The 13302-nt window shown below is 39.3% G+C and overlaps 1 protein-coding gene across 5 annotated transcripts; it reads left to right on the top strand.

Annotated features, from left to right (window-relative positions):
* The first annotated feature begins 403 nt into the window (after positions 1 to 403).
* On the top strand, positions 404 to 12547 carry MORF4L2 (mortality factor 4 like 2). 5 transcript variants are annotated; one of them, XM_005227851.4, is made up of 5 exons: positions 404 to 466; positions 3211 to 3296; positions 3950 to 4018; positions 9517 to 9616; positions 10997 to 12547. In XM_005227851.4, the coding sequence occupies exon 5, from the start codon at positions 11021 to 11023 to the stop codon at positions 11882 to 11884; it is 864 nt and encodes a 287-aa protein (XP_005227908.1). In that variant the 5' UTR covers positions 404 to 466; positions 3211 to 3296; positions 3950 to 4018; positions 9517 to 9616; positions 10997 to 11020; the 3' UTR covers positions 11885 to 12547. The 5 variants fall into 5 exon arrangements, with proteins under 5 accessions (XP_005227908.1, NP_001092554.1, XP_005227906.1 ...); XM_005227849.5 differs by lacking the exon at positions 404 to 466 and adding an exon at positions 1731 to 1802; NM_001099084.1 differs by lacking the exon at positions 3950 to 4018 and having other exon boundaries at positions 10997 to 12543.
* Positions 12548 to 13302: the final 755 nt, after the last annotated feature.

The raw sequence follows: 13302 nt of genomic DNA, 5'->3' as shown, positions 1-13302 counted from the left end.
TTTGAAAAGATCCTAACCCCACAGAAAGGGTTAGAATCTTCGTATCTTCATCGGCATCAGTGCTTGGGGTCATTCATCAATTCTAACTGTCTCACCCCAAAAAAAGGCAAGAAGAAAGAGATGGGAGGGGGGAATTTTTTTTAAGGAGGAAAGAAGAAAGGAGGTAAACATTTGAATAGAGCCCTACCTGGTAGGGCTATTAAGAAGTTAATTTGATTTTTTTTCGAGAAATGAAAGATATATATGATCTTTATAGATTGGAAAGCTCAGCAATTCAGGAAAAAAAAAAAAAAGGATGGGGGAATCCCATAATTCCAGGGACCAAACAGCCAATCCTTTGCTGGAATTTGGCGGCATCTAGTGGCGAACTCAAAAGGTATAAACCTCACACGGAGAACTTTCTGGAAAATTAAAGTAAGTGCATACTTGCGTTAAGAGCACTCTGCCTGGAAATCAGAACAAGCAGGTAAGAGAGCCTCAGCCCCCACAGAAATTCGGAGTCCCTAGTGGAGGGGAAGTCTGTCGTGTACAGATATTCTCAGCAAAAAATTGTTTGTGCCAGAATTGGACGCAACTTGGGGGTGGAGGAGGGACGGGGGAAGGAGCAGGGGTTGGGGGAAGACGGCTATTAGGGACCAGCAAAGCTGCTTTTTGGAACTGCTAATAAGCCAGTGGGGGATTTGGTTGTTAACCGCTGCTGGGCTACGGCTTAGAACGGGATTTTTGATTCGGAGATAGACATGGGAAGAAAGTGTATTTTTAAGGTTTAAAATCAAATCGATAGGGGAGACCGAAGTATTTCTAGCGAAAACCCTTTATCTCAGTGATGGTCGCCATGACTTAATTGCTTAATTTTCCTTTTCGTAAGAATAATTTTCAAACATAAAGAAAGTAGAAAAAAGATCCGTAGAGAACGCGCGCGCGCGCACGCGCGCACACACGCGCACGCACCCGCCCTAGAACACCAGCCCCGACGCTAGGGGCGCACGCCTGCGCACACCAGCCACCTCCAGCGCCACGAGGCCTGGCGTTCGCGCACACGCCAACGCCAAGGCCACGCGGGCTCGCTTGCGCACAGGAGCCCTGACACCGCGCGCCTGCAGTACCCGCCACCCCCAGCTCGCACACACATCAAAACCCCCAGTCAACCTTTATTTTTTTTTTCCTCCAGGAGTTGCGCAAGGGGTTCGGGGGCGTGGCCGCAGATTTGACCTAGCGCTTCCCCACTCGCGGGGACCTTAGCTCATTTCCGCCCATCCTGTTTCCGTAGGCCACGTAGACACTTCCTTTCCCAGTTTGGTGGGGGGGAACCCACAATGCCTCCCTGCAGGAAAAAAAAAAAAAGAAAGAAACCTCTGGGCAGGGGAACTCTGGGTCGTGAAAGTGGGCCACGTGAACACTCTGCCCTATAGACTTATGACCCAACCGCTGTCGCGCTTTTGGAGGGCGGGCTAAAAACCTAAGAGGGCGAACGTCATTGGTCAGAGCCCTCACTAAAGGACAAAGGTGATTGGTTTCCTTCAAGCCTTAACGGTGAAGAAGCAGGTTGCTAGCACCCGCCTTTACTGCGGCGGAGTGTCATTGCTGACGTGGTGAGCTTCATCCAATCATTTGGTTATAGAACATTCTAAAACTTAGATGAGACGATTGTGATTGGCTGTAGGGCATAAGCCCGCCTCCAGGGTGACGTGTCTGCCTATGGATATCAGTTGCCAGAGAAACCTGGCTTTACTATGGCGGTTGGAGAGTCGGCAGTGAACACACGTCGTCGTCTGTCGGAAAGAACTGGATCCTCGTTTCAGGTTTCGGGGTGGGGGTGAGAAGAAAGGGTTGACGATTTCCTCTTATCGTCGTGTATACAGACAAGATTAATTAATGGCTTTACAATCGGGCAGAACTAGATTCGAATTCCTAATCGCCAACGCCCAGCTTGGGCTGGCTGTTCTTTCTGTGTCTCGGTTTCCATGTTTGTAAAATGGTGATAATAATAGTATCTGCCTCAGAGACTTGTGCCTTAGAGGCGTATGCTGTATATTAGAGCGTATAATATACGACTGCTAGGTAATGTAATACGTATAATAACTTAATACGCAGCGTGGCTCCGGAAGATGTTAGCTATTACTGTGGAGAGAAAAACCCGCGTAATAGAGTGAGAAAAAACGTAAAATTCTGTAAAGTCGTTCCTTACAGTGCTTTTCCTATCACCTCCTTCCGTAAAAGAAATTCGAGATACAAAAGAGACGTATCAGTCTTTACCAGTGAAATAATTTATTTGGCAGTTACCTCAAAATAGCGGGGATTGGAATTTTCCGTATTGAAAAGTTAAAAAAAAAAAAAAAAAGCGGGGGTGGGGAGAAACGGAGAACGAGGAATGAGAGCTAGCTGGAGATGAACCACATGAGATGAGTAGGCCTTGTTTGAATCCTGATTCGGGGAACCAACTATAAAAAAAAATACTTAAAAGATGCATCAGGAGATTTTAAAGACGGATTCGATATTTGATTTTTCTTAAGGAATTAATGACGACGTTTCAGACGTTATAATGATATTGTGGTTATGTTTTCAAATTGCCTGTAGCTTATAGAAATATACGAAAATACGAATTAAACAATAAAAGCATTCAGACTGGCTTCAAAATACTTTGATGTCTAGGATTTGCTTCAGAATTAGCTCAGCGGTAAGGGGAAGTGGCGAGGGGCATAGATAAAACAAAATTGGCACTAAATCGTTTAAGCTGAGTGATGAGCTTATGGGATTCCTTGTATTGTTCTGTCTTCTTGGTATATGTTTGAATTTTTCCATAATAAAATACAGAAAGTCAGCTATTCCGTGCTCTTGAGAAAAACAAGAGTGGGGGGGGCGGCGAGCAGTGGGTGGGGTTACAGATAAAACAAGATGGCCTTCAGTTGGTAATTGTTGAAGCTAGATGATAGATTCGCAAAGGTTTATATTATTCCCCTACATTTTTATCCATTTGAAATTATCCTTAATAAAACTTAGAAAAAAGCAAAAACAAATTATCAGAAATCATGATAAATGTACAATAAGGTAAATTTGAAAATGTAGCCACAAGAAAGGGGAAAAAAACTTGTACGTTTTTTATCAGCTTTGGTGTCCTTTGTGTATGTTAAAATGCATTGATGGAAAACAAAACGTTCATCTCATATCTTTATCTTATGTCCTTTGCTGTCCCCTTGTTTGACCTTCTAGACTACCATCAGAAAAACTAAGTTTGCTGTGTAGTGAGGATCAGATCTGATCCTGATTGCAGAACAGCCCTCATTACAGAATCTTGGGTAAGTGCCTCCCTTCTCCTGGCCTTAGTTCTCAAACAAGATAATTCCACATAACCTTCATAACTGTCTAGGAATATTTTGAGGATTAATAAGGGCCTGTCGAGGAAAGCACTCTACATTCTAAGAATGGAAGGATGGAGCTAAGTCCATCTGTGCTTTCAGTATAGAAAGTGCCTAAACATCAGTGGGCCCTGTAATCTTACATTCCTTGGTGAAGGATACTCTCTAATTGATCCCCTATAGTTAGAGCCATGCATCTATATATTTTTTTAAGTTTGTGGCATTCCATATGCAGCATAATTTAGTGGTCAAGAGCAAATACTGACTTCCTGAATTTAAATCCTGGTTCTGCCACTTACTGTAGGATCCTGGGCAGAATACTTATTCACTTTGTCTCTAAAGTTCCTCATCTGTAAAATAAAGATAATAATGGTTCCTATTTCATTGGATTATTGAGGAAATTACATGTAAATTGGCACATATAAGTAGTTGATTTAATTAATCATTGTGACTATTAGTTCCTCTGGTACATCCTGTTTTACACACTTGTGCATATGCACACATGCACACACGTACTAATCACAGCAATAGATACCTTTTTGGAGTTGTTAATAATAATAATAATACTGTTGGTTTCTCTCCTGATTTTCCAGAAGCAGCGGTTACTACTAGAACTGAATTCTGAAATTATAACTTCTGACTTATCCTAACACTCTAGAAAGGTATTGAGTATGTTGATCATATTTATTTATAAGGGAATTTCTAGGAACTGTAATTTTTAACTAGCAAATCAAAACCATATTCAGTCTGCTAACAGGTTTTATATTCCTCTTTGTCTCAGACTCAAAAAATAAAATGTTAAACATAAATGTTCCAAGATCAGAATTGATATAAATGTAACTGATACGGTGTATATGCATTTAAAGATTTATTCCAACAAACCATTGGATTTGTTCACATTCATTTCTGACACAGTCATACACAAAAATGTCAGTAAATGGAGTCTGTATTCCTGAATAGCTCATCATTTGCATAAGGAGATGAAAGAAGGTTTTTCAGTCTCTTGACAGCTTTATTTTCCCATGGAGTCACTATATTTTCCTTTCTACTTTTTTTTTTCCCTTCTGAAAGCTAAGTTCCAGAGGAGGGCACACTGCCCTAGTGGGAAAGATGCAATAGATTGGAAGGGGGAGGGCACAGAACCCCTTTATGGGAGGCTATTTGGAGAATGATTAAAGGTGAAAGAGAGGTGGACTGTTAGGCCAGTAGCAGCCCAGAGAAGGCAAGGGTCAAGGTAACGTGAAGGAGCCTCAAGGAGGAAAAGGACCTTGACCTGGGTCTCTGAGGATGGACAGAATCCATAAGGGGAGAAGGAAACCAGTTCAAATCATATGCATACAAAGTATATAATATACAGTGCTTAAGTCCAGCTGTAAGTTAGAACCATGAATAAGAATAGATCAGAAAATTAATAAGGATTTTAAATATGCATATTTTAGTGTAAATCTTTAGTCACTTAATTGATATGTGAATCAGTCTCATAATATAAGAAGCTAAAATATTACAGAGTAGGCCCAGGTTTCCTTTCCTCACGCCCCCATTTCTCTTACTCTCCCCAGAGTTAACCAGTATATTATCAGTTCTATTTCCTTCTAGATCTCTAAATTATGTACCTGTTGAAAATGTATATGGATATATATATATATACTATGGTGTTTTCTTTTACATAAATATGCTATCATAGATATTGTTTTACAACCTGCCTTGGATGTCTTCATGTCCATTATAGAGTTGTTTGATTCCATTCACAGTGGCAATCCTTTAACTAGTATGATAGTCTATATAAAGGGTAAGCCATGTTTTGTTTTGCCAAATCACTATTGATAGTCCTCCAGGTTGACTCCAGTGGTTTTCTGTTTCATTTATACTGCACCAAACATCCTTGGATCCCCTTTACAAGTGTTAATTCCAGGGCAATATTTATGTCTTTAAATTATGATGATTAAACCAGTGTTGATACTGGTGGGAGAAGAGACATCATTATGACAGACTAGATGACCTAGAAACAGTGATACCTTTAAAAATGGAATAATCAAAAATCATTGTTAACTAAGTACCTTTAAAGATCCATATAATTTAGAATGTTATAAATCAAATCAGTGGGGAAAAGATAGGCTCTATTAGAAAAAATTAGGCATAATATTTGGAAGAAACTATAAAATACTGAGAATACAGGAAGTCATTTAGAATATTGATTTGGGAGCATTTTCCCCAGGCATGACATGCCAAAGTTCACAAAGGGAAAAGTTGACATATTTGTGTTTTTATACACACACAGTGACCCACTTAGAAGAATAAAGACAGTTTGGAAAAAATGTTTGTAACACACAAAAGAACCTAGTGTTTAATTATTGGAAGTCAATAAAAGGCAAAACAACATAGTAGAAATGGGAACAACATATATAAGAGATGGATACGTACAAATATCTGAACATATGCTCAATATCACACATTCAAATAAAAATATCTTCCTACATATTAGATTTCCCCCCTCTTTTTTTCCCCCAAAAGATGTTAATCTAGTGTTGCTGAAGTTGTGGGTGAATGAGCTTAACATTTTTGCTGGGAGTACAAATTAAAACATTGCTTCACAAATTAAATTTACCTCTTAAGTCATCAAAGCTGTAAATAAGCAAATCCTTTGAGCAGTTGAGAATGCCTTTCTGAATACTTGCCTAATACATCTGTACACTGATATCTGTTAACAACATTTCTGTAATAATGAAGTGTTGGAAACAGCTTAAATGTTCATTTATATAGGACTGGTTAAATTATACTATGTGGAGATTGTAGAATGATGTGGATGTTAAAAAGAATGAGCTAAGTATGTGGCCATAGATGCCTGTGATAAAGTGAGAAAACGTGAGGGGCAATATGTGTTTCACCTTTGTCAAGACAAAGTAAATCCATGATACATAATCACAATAAATACATAACAGACACATTTAGTTTTAAAAGTAGGTTTCTGTGTGAATGTGTACATAAAAAGATTTGAAGACATATTCTGAGATCGGGGAGGGGAGGTGGTAAGAGGATGCCTATATCTATATATTTTGGTGTTTATAATTATGTAATAGTTTTATGATTATGTAAAGGAACTATTACTCAAATGCTACCACAGAATTACTTGGAAATATAGATTTTCAGTTCACAACTTAAGTAGTTTTTGGGTGGGTTGAGGAATTAATATATTAAAAAGTCCATTAAAATGTCATCAATTTTTAAGCTTAATGGCAAAACCACATATTTCATCATATACATCTTTTAAAATTTCATCAGACACTATAAACTGGGGGAAATATTTGCCCAGATATGACAATTGATAAGCAGCTATAAAAAACTCTTTTAAGAACCAACTCAAAATGAATAGAGGACATGTGAAATATAACTGGCCAGGAAACAACATTTTTTTAAAATACCAAGACAACTAATAAAAGAAATACAAGCACCTATTTTCCTTATCGGGTTACAGTGCAGACCAGAGTTGTGAGTTTGAAAATTGGTATAACTTGTGAGGGAAGTAATTTGGCAGCATATTACATTTTAACCTACTAAATCCACATCTGGGGGCAAAAAAATCTTTTAATTACAGGATAAATTGAGTGGGACGATCACTTTCCAGAAAGGGTGGTTAAGTAAAGTATGCCCGTTTGGTTTCATCTCATACAGTTCTCAAGATGTATGCATATTCCAACCTTACTAACATGGGGAAATAATCCATCAAAATAGTAGGGTTTTAAATATCTAAGATTTGATACCAAGATGAGGTTACCTTCAAGTATTTACACAGAAATGGAAGATGGAAAACTAAGGCAAACATATGAATGTGTTTTCTCTGGCATACCCTAGAAGTGACATGTAGGGAACAAGTGGGAAAATATTTGATGACCTTCATTCTTAATTTGTGCTTCCATTTTCCCCATGTGTTGAATCACCTTTTCACTGATTCACTGATGTATATCCAGAAGGGACCTAAGTGCTGCTGCAGAAAGTTGAGAGAGAAACATATTACACAAAGCTTATGGCAGGTGGAGATAAGTGGTTTAGTTGCATAAGCAGGACAGGTGAAACATTTAAGTAAATACTAAGTTGTGGAGTACTGACAGCTCATATGGTATCAGAGATGGGGCTAGAGTAGTTAGGAAATTTAATGGGACTTTTCCTGGTAGTTAGATGAGGTAGATGAAGGGAGGAAGCATGATGCAAGTAACAAGTAGGTACACCAAGCCAGTAAACAAAATTAAACTCAGAAACTGGCAGATTCAGTTTAAAACAGCTCAAAGAAATGTGTAGTCCTAACGTTTTTAATGAGGAATATCCACAGCACGTATGTCACCAAGTGATTGAGTGATGTAAACTTCTAGCAAGGGAGGTGCAAAGTGCAGTGACCCTAATAATAAGTGTGTTACAAGTAGGAGACAGACATCAAAAGGATGGTTTTTCCTCCCTTTGATATCTGGCTTCTGACTCCAGGTAGTAATAGTTGCTTGATCTGTGGGATACTCAGATGAAAATAAAGGTACTGAGACCATTCTAAGAAAGGCTGCTTCCTTAGCTTTATTCAGTCTGAGCACAAACCTGGGTATTTTCCTGTCCAATGTCAGACATTTCATTCAACTTTGGACTTGATATGAATAATAGAATTTGTAAAGAATGATGAAATTAACCCACTTAATGAAAACCATGTAGAAATCCTTATGGTTTTCTTTGCATAAATAAATGTAATCAATGCCAAGAATATACAGGAGGTTCAGCAGTCATTCTTAGGTTCCTCAGTAAGGAATTGCTGATGACCAGTGTGACGTCCAAAAGACTTCTCTGCAGGCTTGCTCCACTTCTGTGTTTTACAGTCTGCTTGGCACTGGGCCATCTTGCTTTTTTTAGTTGGTATTTTAACTGTCCCCTTGTTTGTGGAAGCTCTGCCTATTATTCCTCAGGTAGGTTTTCTGGATATCACCTCTATTACTTAACTAAACTCTGATATCCTCACATACTGTGTTCCCTCTGTCCCAGTTACAGTAAAATTTTTGTAAGAAACATTTTGTAAGCTTAGTAGCTTACGATGTAATACCATGAAACACTAACCACGTCTGATCCTTAACAGGATGTGTCTATATATCCCTCTCAGCGAGAAGGTTCTGATTCCTACAGGGTCAGTGTCTGTATTCACAAATTTTGATGCTGAGGAGCACCTTTGCTCGGATTTCTGCTGAGAGCTTTGTGTCCTGTCAGAGGAAATCATATGCTTAGTGATAGCACCCAGGCCTCTTGCCAATAACTGACTCCCCTGATGCAGGGCTCTAGTTTTCTAGTACTACTTATTTCATTTCCCCTTCAGGGATTCCCTTAAACCTGCTCACATAATCTCAGGGGGCCTAGCAATTGGCAAAAGGGCTTTTTCTGTGGGTTAAAATTGTGATTACCAGAGAAACCTGGTTTCAGGCTTGTCCACCATCATGTCTCGTTCTTTCCCAGAGGGTACCCTTGTTTTAATAGTCTGGTATTTATTCATCTAGATATTTTCTGATGTATACACATCAGTTTAAAACACGGAAGTTGGACCTCACTGTTTATAAGAACTCTCTAAAACGTGCTTATTTCTCCACTTAGGCTATCTCTGGGATCCTGTTGTACACATTATACATTATGCAACTTGCCTATTTATCTAATAGTGTATAATTGAACATCATCCCACATCAGTACATGAATCTGCTTATTTCATTTGAATGTTCTTCCGTGGTGTGCATACATCATACTTTCTATTGCCATTTCCCTATTGAAGAATATTTAGGTATTTCCGGTTCTTCAGTATTTCAAACACCACTGCAGTGAACATCCTTGTGTCCTTATTCACATATGCAGATACTCTTGCAAGGTACTGTGTTGGCTGTTCAGCCACATCGTATTTATGAAATTCTTACCTAGGGGTAATTCGCCACACTCCATAGATGTAAGAGGCCAAGAAAGCTTAACATACCTTGCCCAGAGCCTCACAACCCGTAAATGACAGCCTAACTGAAGTAGAAGTATGTCTAACAGCAGAACCCATGTGTTTTCTCTGATATCACAATTGTAAACCACATGTTTTAAAGTTAGATTATTTTTTCTTTTTCCTGGATTTCACAAAAGGTCATTGTTGATGCCTGCTTTCCCTTTCTAGGTTGTGTCTCTCACCTCATCTCCACGACCATCCCAGAAGATCTATAAAATTCCATCTGGGAAAACACTAGGAGTTCTTGGCAGGGAAAGAAAAGGATTGCGTAAGTTAAAGGACTTGTTTAATCTGTCATTCCGTAAGAATCCCAGAAAACTGTTGTTTTCATCTTTATCTCACTAACCCTCTCTGCTGCACTTTACAGTGTAAATCATCTTTTTCGTTCTTGAAATTCTCAACTTTTTTGGATTCCAAAATAACGTTGTCCTAATTCTCCTATGGCTGCTTGGACCATTTTTGCTCTTGGTTTGTTTTTTTTTTTTTGTAGTCTTTCTCTCCACTCATCCCTTAAATATAATTCTTTCTTAGGTTTGTCCAGAATTCTAGACCTGTTCAGTTCTTCCTCTATCCTCCATGAACTATTTCTATTCCTGTCTGTATGATGATTACACTCAGGTCTCCATTTCTGCTTCTGACCTCTCACCTAAGCATTAAAGTCACATGTTTAACTGCATACCTCACACTTACTAGGTCTATACCAAACTTCTTTCCTCTCCAGTCTGTTTCCTCCTCTTCTAGATGCAGTCTTATTTGGTGATAATACTATGACCTAATCACCCATTCTCAAAACCCTGGCAGTCATCACTGACTTCATCCCTCACCAATTTATCACCTCCAACAAGCTATCACTGAAAGTAGCATTAGGTACCATTTCTTGTTTGCTCCAAAAATATCCTGTGTTTATATAACTATCACTATACTAACCTTGTTGTTTCATAATTGTCACTTTAGATATTCGAATCCCTAGTACCTGGCATAATACCTGTTCCAAAATACATAAGTAGTAATATATGAAGAGTAACTTGAATGAATGAATGAACTTGTTTCCTATTTTATTACTAATTCCAAACTAACCATTAAAAATTAGTGCTTTTACTAATTCATTAATTACCCAGACCTAAAATTGTAGGGTCTCCTTTGACTCCTCTCTCTCCTTCATTTACCAAGTTCTCTATTCACTTTCTCTTGACTCTGTCATCAGCCTAGTTCAGGCCTACCTGGACTTACACAAAAACCTTTGCTGGTATGCATTTTGCTTCCAGGCAGCTAAATTAATCTTTCTTGTTTCTTTTGTCTTGTCATTTTTCCTGTTCAGAAATCCTGAATTTCACCTCCACTGCCTTTTGTAGTTTAATTCATTCTTTCTCTGAAATTATATTCCTGTCTTTTGAGTGAAATCAAAAAACTAATTTATGGGCAGGTCTGATGAGTGATTGGGTAGGCTGAGAGTAGTGGGTGAGGGGTAGTGAGGATCAAAGAGCAAGCAAAGAGGTCACTAACAACTAATTGGTTGGCCCTGAAACAGGATTTGAAATCCAGATTCCAAGAGAGTAGTGTGTGTTGTGCTTTAATAGGCCTTTAGGAAGCACACTGTGTTCAAGGTCTCCATAGAAAACAATCAAATAAAATGTTTTATATATTACAGTGGTTGGAATAAAAACAGGGTTGAATGAGTTCCAGAAAGCAGGGTTCTCAAACCCGTGGACACCAATCTGCCGAAGAAGACAATTTCAAAAAACCAACTAGAAGCAATATGCAAAGAAGTAAAATGAGAGGGTCCTCTGGAAAGAAGACAGCTGGTCCCCAGCAGAAGAATCTGGAAGCAGCACTCCCAGGGAGATGGGGGGGTCGCTCTGCTGAGAACCCCCCATCAGGGTCGGTGAGGAAGACCAGAAGGAACAAACAGAAGACCCCTGGGAATGGAGATGGTGGCAGCACCAGCGAAGCACCCCAGCCACCTCGGAAGAAAAGGGCCCGGGCAGACCCCACAGTTGAAAGTGAGGATGCTTTCAAGAATAGAATGGAAGTTAAGGTGAAGATTCCTGAAGAATTAAAACCATGGCTTGTTGAGGACTGGGACTTAGTCACCAGGCAGAAGCAACTTTTCCAACTCCCAGCCAAGAAAAACGTGGATACTATTTTGGAAGAATACGCCAACTGCAAAAGATCGCAAGGCAATGTTGACAACAAGGAGTATGCAGTTAATGAGGTGGTGGGAGGGATAAAAGAGTATTTCAACGTGATGTTGGGCACCCAGCTGCTCTACAAATTTGAGAGGCCCCAGTATGCTGAAATTCTCTTGGCTCACCCTGATGCGCCGATGTCCCAGGTTTATGGGGCACCACACCTCCTGAGATTATTTGTAAGAATTGGGGCAATGTTGGCATACACGCCCCTTGATGAGAAGAGCCTTGCATTATTGTTGGGCTATTTGCATGATTTCCTGAAATACCTGGCAAAAAATGCTGCGTCCCTGTTCACTGCCAGCGATTATAAAGTGGCTTCTGCTGAGTACCACCGCAAAGCCCTGTGAGGGTCTACTGACCACTCGCTGTTATGTCTGGTATCTGTAAACGCTCTTTTTGTTCTTAGTCTTTTTTCTTGTATAATTGATACTCTTTAAAATTGTTAATGTATAACAGGGCTTATGTTTCAGTTTTCTGTTTTCTCCTAAACAGAAAATAAAAGGAGTGTAAGCTCCTTTTCTCATTTCAAAGTTGCTACCAGTGTATGCAGTAATTAGACAAAGAAGAAACATTCAGTAGAACATTTTATTGCCTAGTTGACAACATTGCTTGAATGCTGGTGGTTCTATCCCTTTGACACTACACAATTTTCTAATATGTGTTAATGCTACGTGAAAAATGCCCTGATTCCTAGTGCCAAAGGTTCAACTTAATGTATATACCCGAAAACCCATGCAATTGTGCTTTTTTTTTTTTTTTATGGTGCTTGAAGTAAAACAGCCCATCCTCTGCAAGTCCATCTATGTTGTTCCTTAGGCATTCATTCTATCTTTGCTCAAGTTGTTGAAGGATGGTGGTTTGTTTCATGGTTTTTGTATTTGAGTCTAATGCACGTTCTAACATGATAGAGGCAATGCATTATTGTGTAGCCATGGTTTTCCGGAGAAGTTGATATTTTAGGAATCGTATTTCAGATCTTAAATAAAATTTGTTTCTAAATTTCAAAGCAAGCAATTTGCAGTGTGTCTTTAATGTTATTAAGCCTGAGAAGTCAGCAGGCTCAGGAAAGATCTAGGTGGTACTAAAGGAGAGAGTTCCGACTCCTAATGAAAGAATTCCTTTTATTGTTGGGTGTAGCAGCTTGGGAGTGCACCCTGCCAAGTCAGCTCCCCTTCTCTCCCCTCTGTGTGGCTGCTCAGGGTGGGATTGCTTTCTACTGATGCTTTTAAGAGCCACTTTTGTTCCTGAGGCCCCTTGTCTCTGAGTTGGGCTAGTATAATAGGATATTTAATGGGTACTGCAACACTCCTTTAAAATTAGGGAGAGTTTTGCTGTTTCCCACCAGAGGAAGCATGGGCAGCCACCTCCAGTATTAGACATACTTGTAGATTTGGGACCAAGGATGGCAGCTTTTCCAGCTCCAGCATTGATGCCATGTTCCCAATGCTTTAATAATCCCTTGGACATAAGATTGGGAATCCTAGAGTTAGTAAGTCTATGGAGAAGACGGACTGTGTTGGACACCTATGATGATAAATCCATCTTCTGTGAAAATCCCCTAGTCAAACGAAGTTTAGCTTCACAACACTGTTAACTTCTTTAGTGAGAAAAGTATTTTATGGTTACCACAGAAACTTTAGAAAATACACTAAGAACAAACAATAAGAATCACATATAATCCTGGGTCTGTCTGGGTCTGAAGAGGAAATAAATGGGACCCAAAATGGATGATTTGAGGAGTTTAATAGAGAATTTTCCCCAAGTT

This window comes from Bos taurus, chromosome X, assembly GCF_002263795.3.
Source record: "Bos taurus isolate L1 Dominette 01449 registration number 42190680 breed Hereford chromosome X, ARS-UCD2.0, whole genome shotgun sequence".
NCBI lineage: Eukaryota > Metazoa > Chordata > Mammalia > Artiodactyla > Bovidae > Bos > Bos taurus.
The sequence above is the reverse complement of the archived record's forward strand: the minus strand, read 5'-3'. Positions and strand labels throughout refer to the sequence as shown.

Excerpts from the sequence above, each read along its gene's own strand:
- MORF4L2 (XM_005227851.4), top strand. The coding sequence starts at position 11,021 with ATGAGTTCCAGAAAGCAGGGTTCTCAAACCCGTGGACACCAATCTGCC.